This window comes from Myotis daubentonii, chromosome 8 (genome assembly GCF_963259705.1).
Source record: "Myotis daubentonii chromosome 8, mMyoDau2.1, whole genome shotgun sequence".
Lineage (NCBI taxonomy): Eukaryota > Metazoa > Chordata > Mammalia > Chiroptera > Vespertilionidae > Myotis > Myotis daubentonii.
Window position 1 is genome coordinate 23,156,950 of NC_081847.1, and position 12,421 is coordinate 23,169,370.

The 12,421-nt window shown below is 43.3% G+C and overlaps 1 protein-coding gene and 1 long non-coding RNA gene across 3 annotated transcripts in view; one reads left to right on the top strand and one right to left on the bottom strand.

The window, feature by feature from the left end:
* Window positions 1-10,941, bottom strand: part of ISM1 (isthmin 1) — a 77,742-nt gene extending 66,801 nt beyond the window's left edge. The window contains exon 1 of one of the 2 annotated variants that reach the window (XM_059705527.1): window positions 9,288-10,941. In XM_059705527.1, coding sequence (XP_059561510.1) covers window positions 9,288-9,425 — 138 coding nt within the window. In that variant the 5' untranslated portion in view covers window positions 9,426-10,941. The remainder of the gene's footprint in view (window positions 1-9,287) is intronic. The other variant, XM_059705526.1, reaches the window with a different exon arrangement.
* An 11-nt stretch (window positions 10,942-10,952) lies between these two features.
* LOC132239350 (uncharacterized) overlaps window positions 10,953-12,421 on the top strand; it is a 47,326-nt gene continuing 45,857 nt past the window's right edge. The window contains exon 1 of the long non-coding RNA XR_009454032.1: window positions 10,953-11,419. This is a non-coding gene — a long non-coding RNA (uncharacterized LOC132239350). The remainder of the gene's footprint in view (window positions 11,420-12,421) is intronic.

The window sequence follows — 12,421 nt, forward strand, 5'->3', positions numbered from 1 at the left end:
CTGCTAGAACACGGCTGAAAGAACATGAATGAAGAGGTCACACAAATAATGTAACTTTCTTCTGGTTTGTATACAGGAAAGTAAAATTAAGAAATACAGTTATAGTGTTTCAGTTCAAGGTGGTGGGCCAAGCATTTTTGTTTATTTCTTTCCCCTCTTCAAATTCTCTTGAAGAGTCAGACAGAATATAAACATAAATCACTACAGTAGTGGAAAGCTGAAAAGGGATCGCCTATGGAAGAAGGAATGATTTCTGGTAGATATAAAACAAATGTAACCCATTGAAAGTGAAACACTACAGAGCTGAGAAAGTGAAAGATCTCTAAAAAAGTGAATTTCCCTAGAAGAATTCCCATAATAATATCCAGGATACTAGGAGAGGCTGTGTTAGTTTCACTACCGGTATCTACTTGCAAGAAATGAAGACACATGTGCACAGAAAGGCTTGCCCAAGAACATTGACATGGTCTTATTCATAACTAGAGGCCCGGTGCATGGATTCGTGCACTGGTGGGGTCCCTCCGTGTGGCCTGTGGGGATGGGCCAAAACCAGCAGTCCAACCCTGCCTGCTGATCCCGCTCATCCTGGCCCTGCTTCGCCTGCCACAGCCTCGCAATCCTGATTGGGAGAGGCTTGTGCCGCCGCAGGGCTGTTGAGTGGCTGACCCCTGGTGGTCAGTGCACGTCATAGTGACCGGTCGACCAGTCGTTCTGTCACTTAGGCTTCTCTCTCTCTCTCTCTCTCTCTCTCTCTCTCTCTCTATATATATATATATATATATATATATATATATATATAGAGAGAGAGAGAGAGAGAGAGAGAGAGATAGATATAGATATAGATATAGATATAGATATAGATATAGATATAGATATAGATATAGATATAGATATAGATATAGATATAGATATCCAAAGTAATGGAAATAACCCAAATGTCCATCAATAGGGAAATGGGCAAATAAATTGTGGTATAGCTATACAACGGAATACCACAGAGGCATAAAAAGGAGAAACCTACTTATATATACAACAACATTAATAATTTTCAAAAACATTATGTTGAGCAAATGAGGCCAGACATACCAAAAAAAAAAATGCATACAGTATGATTCCACCTGTACAAAGATGTGGAACAGCCAAGATTAATCTATGATATAGGAGTCAGACATTGGTTGTCTCTGAGAGGAGTGAATTGCCTACAGGGGTACACTAGAAGACTATCTGTGATTATGGGGATTTTCTATATCCTAATTTTGATAGTAGCCACATGGGCATATACAATTGTCAAAAATGAAATTGAACCTTTAAGCCGCATTCATCTTATTATGTATAAATTATTTATTATTTAATTTTTTAAAAAAAAATGCAATGAAAAAGAGAAAAAGAGATGATAAGTAGAAGAGGGGAGAGGAAGAGGAGAATAACAAGATGAGGAAGAGAAGAGGACTGAAGAGAAGAAAAGAGAGACTAGTGAAGCTAGGAGGAAAGAGTGAGGACAGGGAACTACTGACTAAAAAGTGGAAGAGAGAGAGAGCTGTGGGCTTGTAAACCATGAAAGACTGAGCCATGACACAAAACACACTAGAAAACCACAAAGAGAGAGAAATATGAGAGAAAAAATTGAGAGACATCAAAGACAGATTTTGAAATTCCAACATTAGTTTCAAATTCTAATAGGAGTTTCTGAAGGACAGTACAAGGATATTGGGAATACTGGTAAGCAAAGGATTACTAAATAATTATTGGAAACATAATAAAACTGCTAAGAAATTATTCCTGAGGTAACTATACTGAAAAAGAAAGAATAAAAGACATAATGAAGAAAAAAAAACACAGAAAAAAGAAGTAATACAGCACTAATCATTTGGATAATGTGATGAAAATTTGGTAGCCATGAGAGATAAAAAGTATGTCAGAATATTGGGGGTTTTTTTTTGGGGGGGAATTATGTTACAAATATTTATTGGTTCTTAGTACTGATAGAAAAATGTAAGTGCAAATCTGTTAATATGTTAAAAGTAACAAAAATATGACTTTCAAAACTTTAAAAATGAGAAAAATAAACCATATTTAAATATTTTATAAATGTTTAAATGCTAAGATCTAATAGAGCACCTAGATGCAGCCACCAGTGTTTTAATTCCTACAACAACACTAGGATATAGTTATTATATGTTTATTTTATAGATGGGAAAACTTAGACGTGGGCTAACTCTCTCGTCAAAGAAAACATAGATAAATTGGGGGTGTGAGGCAATATAAAAATTACAAATTGAGAACATCAAATAAATTGAAAAAATATTTTTAAATCTACCAGTAATCATAATAAGATAAATGTGTTAAGGTTATTGATGTATTGCATGGAAAAAATGTAGCTACGGGTTATTAATAAGAGAGATATTTTAATCAAATAGGCAGAGAACGTTTGAAAAAAAAGTTGGAAAAGGACACTCAACAAATATAAAAATAAAGCAGCAGTTGCAATACTAATATCAAAAGAGAAAAGTATTTCAGATAAGATTCAATAAAAATGTAAATAAAAATTTCACCCTGATAAAAATTAACCAGTAAAAAGGATATTTTATGTCCTAAAATTATGAATTCTAAGTAAGTGAAGCAAAAATTAATGGGATAATAAGGAGAAACAGACAAGTCCACAAAAGTAGCATGAATACAATTAAGTTCTTTGAGGAATCAGCAGATAAGTAGGCAATAAATGAATCAAGACTTAAAGGGTTTTCATAATATAATTAAACATGTTGATCTGACAGGTCTTATAAAGATATGTAAGACTTTGTACATCATAAAGAACATGAAGACATGAAGCATTTGCAAAATAGGCTTGTGCTATGCATAAACTTTATACTGATAAAGTTGAAATTCAGTTAAAATGTATGGAAAACATAAATTATCAAAATTGACTAAAGTTACATTATCTGAATAGACTACTCACCCTGGAATAAGGTGAAATTTTAATCAGAGATTTTAACAAACATGTACTAAGCCCAGAGGGTTTTATGAGTAATTTCCAACAATCTCACAAGAAACCTACAATTATTATTTAAAGTGCGACAGTGAAAGAAATGGAAAGATTTCCAACTCATGTCGTAACTATAACGTTACTACTACTGAATGGATACTAGTAGTTCTCATGTATTCACCAAGAAAACTGTAAGCATGTAGTATTACTAAGTAAAGCTTTCCTAGATTTCAGAACCAACTAATTGGAGAATATAACAGAAAATAAACCCTGTTCACAATAGTAATCAAACCTGAAAAATAGCTTGTAAAAAGAAATGTGAAGAATGATGAAGAGAACTATAAAAGTTTACTAGGACATAAATAGATATGTATACCATGTCCTGAATGGAAGCATTAAAATTTTTAAAAAGTAGGGTGGATGAAGCAGAGAATCAAATCAGTGATTTGGAAGACAAGGTAGCAGAAAACAATCAGAGCAGCAAAATGAAAACAGAGTTTAAAAAATGAGGATAGTTCATCTTACATAAACCATAATTTTAAAGAAAATGGTACTACAATGACATTGTTTTTGGTGTGTTAAATCACTGTTACAATGCTATATAATAAAAAGTAATTTCTTTTACATCTTCAAAAAAATTCTCAACTCTTCTAAGGTAATAAAAACATATAAAGCAATTCCCATTAAAGTCTCACTGAATATTTAAAATAATTCTAGGGTCTGTTTGAAAGAAGACATTTATGAAAAATTTTAAGAAAGATTTTTTTTAAATGAAAGTAAATTTGCCATAAAAAACATTTTATGAAACTACATAAAATGAAGCTAGTGTGGTGTTGATAAATGAACAGAGAAAATGAAGGTCAAGAAACAGACTTATGTGAAAGTGAAAATTTTAGTATGTGATAAAAGTGTTATTTTGTATCCATGAATGTAGAATGAAGTATTTAACAAATAGTAGGACAAGTGACTATTCACTTGGACAAAAAAACAAAGTTGTATCTTTATCTTTTCTTTTAAGATATATTTTTATTGATTTCAGAGAGGAAAGGAAAGGGAGAGAGAAATAGAAAGATCACTGATGAGAGGGAATCATTGATTGGCTGCTCCTGTCTGTCACACACTGGGGATGGGGCCCGAAACTCAGGAATGTGCCCTGACTGGGAATTGAACTATGATCTCCTGGTTCATAGGTTGATACTCAACCTATGAGCCACACCGGCTGGGATGTATCTTTATCTTAAACCTTACACCCATAAACAACTTCAAAGTAGATTGTAGTCTTAAACAAACAAAAATAAATAAATAAAAATAGAAGTGTTAAAATATATTTAAAGATTTTGACAATCTTTATTTGAGGAAAACTTTCTAAAATAAGGCAAGAAAACCAAAAGTCATAAGGGAAATGATTCAGGGTTGATTACATTTAAAACGGAAAGTTTCTGCATGGCCAAAGGCAGCATAAACAATGTTAAAAGGTGAATGCAAGATTGGTCCAAACATTTACAAAGTTCATGAGACAAAAGTTCAATATGGTTGATAATTAGCAAAGCTGGCCACAGTAATTCCGCCCCCCACCCCCGTCCCTGTGCACATGGTTCTTTGCAATGTTACTTTGCTGGCCCTGCCATCAGGAGGATTTTATTTCCTCCCCCTAAAATCTGAGCTGACCCAGTGATTTTTTTGCTGAATAGAATGTGGCTAAAGTGACATTGTTCAAGTTCATCAAGAGGCCTCTCAACTTCTGCTTTTAGACTCTTGCTGTTCTGAGTCCACCATGCAAAGAAATTCGGCTAAATCCTCCTTGAGGATTAAAGACAATATGGACAAATAGCCAAGGTGACAGCCAGCACCAACCATCAGACATATGATGTCATCTTGGACCATCTAGCTCATGTCAAGCCAACAGAAGGCTGTTGCCATATGAGTAATCCTAGGCAAGATCAGCAGAACTACCCAGGTGAGTCCAGAGAAGGTGCTGACACACACACTCATGAGCAAATAAAAAATGGCTGTTAAGTCACTACATTTTGGGGTGGTTTGTTATGCAGCAATAGCTAAGTGGGACAGTTATCCACAATTATAAAGAATTGTAGGGATAAGAGCAAACAGACAGCCTGGGAAATGGTAGGCAAGTCACAAAACAAGAAACAATGGCTGTTGACTTGAGTCAGAGCTGGAGGAGTGTTGTTGATGGACTGAAACAAGAACTTGGACTCCATGGTCAGCCTGCCAGGGTCTGAATCCTGGCTGTGCCCTACCACAGCCTTGGGCAAGTTACTCAGACCGCTCCAGGCCTCAATTTGCTAATCTATGAAATGGGTATATAAATACTATCTATCCTATAGGGTCATTGTAAGGAAACTTACTTGTATTAAGTACAAATGAATGTTTTGTACATACAATTGTTTTCTTACTATTATAAATTAAAGACATATGAAAGAACTAATCTGCATATCTGATCAACATGAGCCAAGCTTATTTCAAGGAGGAGATAAGATTTCATTCAAAAGTGAAAAAAGTTGATGTCTTTTGCTTTTACTGCTATAAATAGCTCAGATGAACTTTTGAATCCAGAGAATCAGTGAGTACAAGAAGCTAAGCTGGTTTATTGAGTGCAAGTAGAGGAATAAGAGGGAGGAAGTGCCTATAAGATTATAGTTAGGAAATAGAGAACAAAGACATTTAGTTACATTTCAGAGTTTGGTTTGCTTTAATGTTACTGTAATAATAATCAATTTGATGTTTTATAACACTTGCTTAAATGTCATTGTCTTAATGAGTTGTAGTTTTACTATTTAAAATCTATAGAAATTCATGGTTCTAAATCTGACAGATTTAGTAGAGAGACACTTATTTGAATTTCAAGTAAAATATTATTATTATTGTTATTAACTATGGGTTATATAATTTGAGATGTTCTGTCTTCCAGGCTGCTTTTATTACATATAATTGTTTTCTTACTATTATAAATTAAAGACATATGAAAGAACTAATCTGCATATCTGATCAACATGAGCCAAACTTCTTTCAATGAGGAGATAAGATTTCATTCAAAAGTGAAAAATGTTAGTCTCTGCATTTTTTGCACCTGTTGCAAACAACTGTGTAATTTCTTAGTAGATATTTTAAAATAACTGAAAATAGTACAAAGACTAACATTATTTTCATGAGTCACACATATCCAATAGAGATAGTGTGCTCAAATCATTTTACTGCCTCCTCATAGCATACCTCCAGCATAGGGAGTCACAGAGTAAAAAAAAAAAAAAAAAAACTATCCCAAGGATGCTGAAATTACCAAAAAAAAACATGTTAGGTCATGTTTTGTGTGTGTGTGCCTGCATGTGTATTTTTATGTGTGTATGTATATATGATGTATCAATGTATTTTTACATATACTTATATGTTCATATTTGACACAATAAAACCATCAAGAAGTTTGAAAATGTAAATTGTTAAAAGGCTTTCTCTCTCGTAGTCAGCATGATGACTTTTCCAAGAATTTAGAATACAAATATTCTTCAAAGATTTCTACACTACAAAATAACAAAAACAAATTAAGCATCTTCTAGCTGTGCAACCTTGGGCAAGTTACTTCACCTCACCTTTTTTTTTTTTTTTCCATTTGAAACAGGGATAACAATAGTACCTCATTCATGTGGAATTTTTGCAAAGATTTTAAAGGCTACTATATTTAAAGCGCTAAGGACAGTGTCTGACACACGAAGGCATTTTACAAATCTTAGCTATTATGGTTGTTATTCTTACTACTCTATTTTATCGGGTGTCATTGATGTGTCAAAATCACCAGATCTTAAATATAAGAGTGTATCTCCTTTAAAATGATCCAAACACATACTACAATTTGGGTAAATAAACCTACCACTCTTTATTTCTAACTCCAACCTCCTATTTTAGAATGTTTTAAGCAGAGAAAACCAAAAATAACGTAGTATAAGCATTCATTTTCCAGTTGCAAAGAATGATGTTAGCAGCTCAAGATCACATAGAGCCAATACAGGAGTTTAGGAGAGGTTAAAAATGTCCAGTGAACAGAAAGAATATATCATTCACAGTTATGTTTTCAAATACACCTGCTACTGGTGCATTTACTTCCTAGGGCCTGAAAGCAACAGGCTAATCAATGGCTTTTGCAGAACTTCTTACTTGGCGGAACATACATGCTCCACTGGAATCATAACGCCTTTGGGGAATCAGAGGGCCAATGAAATAACTTTAGTCAGGAAGACTATAAAATTTTTATACTAACAAATTACAAAAGAGGGTTCAATTATGAACTCAACTGTTAAACTCATCATTCTGCCTGGATACGTGCATTGAGTGGACAGAATAACCGAACACTACTATAGGGTAGACTGAAGCTGGAATATCAGCAGCTCCTTGGGACCCAACTGATTCCTAGGGGCATTACTCTTTCAAATACCCCATTTCTTCCGCTCTCTTGGGGCAGTTCTTCAGCCAAAGGCGCTTTGGAGAATGTAATCCACTTCCCCTTTGCAGTTGCCACTTCCACCAGCTGCTTCTCTCATTACCTTACTGTTCAGGCAGCAAAGGCCGGCCCCGTTTCTTCTAATGATAGCAAGCACCTCATTAAAAAATCTGCCAAATTTAGTTTTCCATGGAACATCACTTTTGCAGCTTTTCATGAGGCCACGAGGAAAGAAAGCATCATGTATAAAATATGATTTCCAGAAATCTTGAAGATATTAAGAATTATTCCTACATGACTGGTGGGTGTACCACAGTCCGTAGAATGGCAGTATCTTCCATTTCCCCAAAGGAATCCCAGCAGTCTGTCCCCGTACCTGTCTGCCCACAGGAAAAGGTGAGAGGACCCCACAGAGTTAGACATTTTCAGAAACGTCCCCAAATTAAGAGAACTTTAGGCTCTGGGGTGAAGACTTTCCTATTCCTGGTTTTGCATGTGTTCAAGGGTCACCTTGCTTTAGTCTATAACACCCAGGCAGAGAGAAAACGGTGTAATTCATCAAGAGTTTGGAATGTGTGAACTTTGGCAACTTTCTTAACCTCTCTGAACCTCATTTATTTGTGTGTGTGTGTGTTCTGTAAAGGGGAGATAGTAATAATATAGTACCTTATTAAGTCAGTTACATTTTGTAAAGCACTTAAAACAGTTGCATAGTAGCCACTGTTTTAAATGTTGAAGTGAATTCTCTCTTTAACAGTAAACCTTTCCCCAACAAATTACATAAAGAGGCAAACACTGAATAAGAGACAACGATTGTAAAGTCCTTTGGAAACAATACTTCTCTGGGCATTGCAGAGCAAAGAGCTTCAGAAGGGCTAACTTGCGGAGGAGATTTTAGGCGCCAGAGAATTCCCTCTGCTTTCGGAGGGAATCCCTGCAGACTTTTACCCAAGCCCCAAGCTGACAGTTATCACATCACTAGACCCAAGGGAAAGCGCTTTCCAAGGTAGCGGCAGGCCATCCTTACCTGGGCAATCCTTTATTAGGAGACAGAAACTCACCTTTTATGTGACGCCCACTCCCCCGCCCCCGCTACTCCCCCCCCTCGTCGCGACCCCCACCCCCCGGGCTCCTAGCTAAAATCGATCGTCATTACAACCCCATTCTCAAGGGGCAGAGCGCTAGGAAGAAGTCTTGGCTGTAAGTTTAAAAGCCTGAGTAACTCGGTCCCAAAGCACGGCAGGTGCCTAGACTCCTCGCCCTCCCCTTGGCCAAGACCGCACTCGGGAGCCTTCGTGAGGCCCACGCGGGACATCGGAGGCACCCACCGGGACCGCGTGGGAGCAGAGAGGATGCCTGGCCACTCTCCTCGGGAAATCATTTCCTGACCTTCGGTATTGCTCTCGGAAGGGGCAGACTCACCAGGGCTCTCGCTCCCATACCCAGTTTGGGGATATTATCCTATAAAGTCTCCTTCCGCAACCTCCGCCCCTCTCCCCCTCCCAGAGTAATACTACTCGGCCCCTAAAGGGCAACCGCAGCCTGGCAGCCCCCCAAAGCAAACACATGCATGTTCCACACTTCCTCTGCCCTGTGCACGCCTCGCACCCCTGATGTCTGACCTGCGGCAGACCTGGAGGCGCGCGTCCGCCAGATCTCAGCGCCAAGTCCGGCCTCCCGATCGTACTCCCGCGCCGCCTCAGCCTAAGACGGGTTGCCCCGGCAAAACTGCTGCCAAAACAGTTGCTCTCGGGTGGGGCGGGAACCCGCCTCCTCGCATCCCTCACGCGCGAGCCCGGCTCCCAGCTCCGGGTCCCCTCTGCCGCGCGCGCCCCTCTCCGGCAGCGCACTCACCTGCAGCTGGGTCCCGCTGGCGTTGCCCGCGACGGCGTCCTGCCCGTCGGCGGCCCCGGTGCCGCGCAGCACCGTTATGTGCAGCGTGAGCAGCAGCAGTCCCAGCAGCAGCAGCAGCTCGGCCGCCAGGCGGACCATCCTCTTGAGACGCGCGGCTTTAGGACCCGGCGCGGCGGGCGGCGACGGCGGTGGCGCCGGGGGAGGAGGAGTCGGAGCTCCCGAGCCCGGCAGCGCGGCTCCAGCCTCGGCCCCCGCCGGGCCCCCGCTCCCCGGGCCCGCGGGGCCCGCGCTGGGCACCGCGGGGCGCGCCGGGCCGGGGGAGCAGGAGCCGCCGCCGCCGCCGCCGCCGCCACCGCACCACGGCGGAGCCACGGCGGGGCCGGGGGCGTCCAAGCCGGCTGCGGAGCAAACCCGGGCGCTTCCCTGCAGCGGCGGGGACAGGGGGCAGCCCGGGACCCAGGCCGGGCCGGGGGCCACCCTGCGGACAGGGGGCAGCGGGGGCGGCGGCGGGGCGGGCGCAGCCGAGCCCCCGAGCGCACATGGGCGCCCCAGATGTGGCCGCGGCGCCGCTGCTGGAGCAGGAGCGGCCGCCAGAGGAGCGCGGGGAGGAGGAGGAGGAGGAGAAGGAGGAGGAGGAGGAGAAGGAGGAGGAGGGCTTCAGTGGCGGCCCGGAGTTACCTCCACGCTTGGCTCCCCCGCCCTGAGCCACTCACCCGACGAGCCACCTCCCCTCCTTCCCGGGCTACTTTGGGGCGCGGAGTGCTAAGGTGAACTGGCTTCAGATGGGGGCCCTGGGGACACGGGGGTTGTCACTATTTGGACGTGACCTGGGCGCCCTTCCGGGGTCCGCGTCCAACTGCCGGGACGTGCCAAGGGTGCGCCACCGCTGCCGAAGTCGCTGCGGCCCGCGAGGGCAGGGCCCTGAGCGCACTGCAGCTCAGGGCTGTGGGTGGGTGGGGGTGCCTGAGCGAGTTTAGAAACCTTTATTGACAAAGTGGAGTTGGAGTTGTGGTGATGGAGCACGGAGGGAGCGCAGGACCAGCCAGGTGTCTGTCTGCAACTGTGCGCCCCGCCTGAAGCTGGCGCGCCTAGGAGCGGGGATGAGAGTCGTTCCAGAAGGATCTTGACACTTGCTCCAGGACGATGGGCCGCCCGCCTCCTGGGCACCGCTGCTCCTGCACCCGCGTCTCCCTGTAGAGCCTGGGAAGGGAGGCGACTGGGATTCGCTGGGCGTGGGGCTGGTCCAGCGCGCAGGTGTCGCGGCGGTGAGCTGCCGGGGCCGGGCTCGCGGCTCCCGCGCGCAGAACGCAGGTGGGCACTGGGGTAAATCTCAGCTCCGGCAGTCGCGGGTCCGGGGGCTCATCCCGGAGGCGCCGCGCCCGGAGGGGACCTGGGGGCTGCAGACGCACAGCCGCCGTTCCTGGGCCGCCGCCTCATGACCGCTCTGCAGCCTCGGGCTCCAGCGCGCCGCTCATGCCTTGCAGGGGTAGCTGGCGAGTGAAGGGGCTTGGGTCTGGCCGAGGGCGCGGGTTCCTCTCCTCCGATGCAGGAACAAACTGGGTCCGACGGTGGGCTCAGATCACTGCCGCGGCACCGCGCGTTTTCCTCCCTCCGGGTATGGCTGTGGCTCCTGCCTTCCAGAAGTGGCTCGGAGTGGCAGGCGCGCCGTCCGGCCTGGTGCCTTTTATACTGCGCTCCCCCCGCCTCCCACCGGGTTTCCTCCTCCCCCTCGGCGCCGGAGCCCGCCCAGCCCTTTCCTCGCCGCTCGCGGAGCCCTCCGTCCTGGCGTTCGCACACAAGCCTTTCGCAAGTTTCCAAGCCCATCTCGCACCCAGTGCCCCTGGGATGGGTCCTCCCGATTCTCCCTTGGTGACTGATATTAAATAAATAAACAAACCTTTCTCGCCGGCTTGACTTTCTCCCCCTCCGCCCGGATTCTGCCCTCCTGCTCCCTGGGCTCCAAACTAAGGAAATATTCTTAATTCAACGACTTTGATTGATTTTATGAACATCTTTATGCGCAAGACACCTCAGCCAAGTCTTACCCAGATTAAGACAAGACGCACCTTCATCATTACGGAAGCTGCACAGTCACGGTGGCATTTTGCAGAATTTAAATAGCAATGGTTAAGGTATGGAGTGCTGGTTGGGTTTATTTATGTCCAGGGGAGGAAGGGCTAGTTGCCACTTTAAAGATGCCTTCATCATCTTTAAAATTCTAACCAGTTCTAGCATCTTATTAATAAGTTGGCAGCCGCTTATTAAGCGCGGAATTTATTTTCCTTTTCAGTGTTTTTTTATTTGTGTTTTTTTGGTTTGGTTTGGTTTGTTTGTTTTTGTAGGAGGGAGGAGGGATATTTGGAGGGAGTGCTTGTTTTGGATTTTTAGGTAGCCAGTCCTGCGAGGCAACTTATTGCACTCTCCAGGCTCTAAAATGCCAATAATTGTCAACTAAAGTGCTGGGGGATAATTTGAAACAATAGACTGTCCGTGGTTCAGATGGGAGATCAAAGAGAGGATCCCAGCCGCTTTCAGATCCCTCCAGGATCCTCCAGTATGTTTTTTAATTAGAATCACTTAGAGGGGGCGGGGCATGGATGGAATATATAAATTAAGATGGCAAACTAGACAGAGTTTAGGGCTGGCTCTAACCCCTGAGTGCCAGATTGTGAAGTGGCGCAGAGGGACAAATGACTTTCCTATTGCCCCAGGCAGGCTGTTCTAAATTAGAATCCAGGCACTGCTGTGTCCTGCGTTTTCATCACACACAGTCCCCACATGTGAGCCTCAACTGCCTCTCCTCTCATCTCAAGTTAACATTTTTGGATCCTAAGGAAAAATAACTTAAAAAAAAAAAAAAACTCTGGAAAGAAATCCTCCCACTGTAAATTCTTGTAAATTTGTTAAGGGAGAGTGGGAGATCAAAGTCTTTGTAAGATGTTGTAAAAATTGTAAATTGATTTTTGGGGACAGAAGTCTTTATAAAATGTTGAACAAATGCATGAGTGACTGCTCTTAAAACCCTTTCACGCTGTGAGACCCAAATTCCAGGTGAGTTTATGTTTTAGTAAGCACCCATAACTAATATCTGTAAATGCCCGTGCTCTGTGACTGAGCTGTCAAACGAGGCTCCC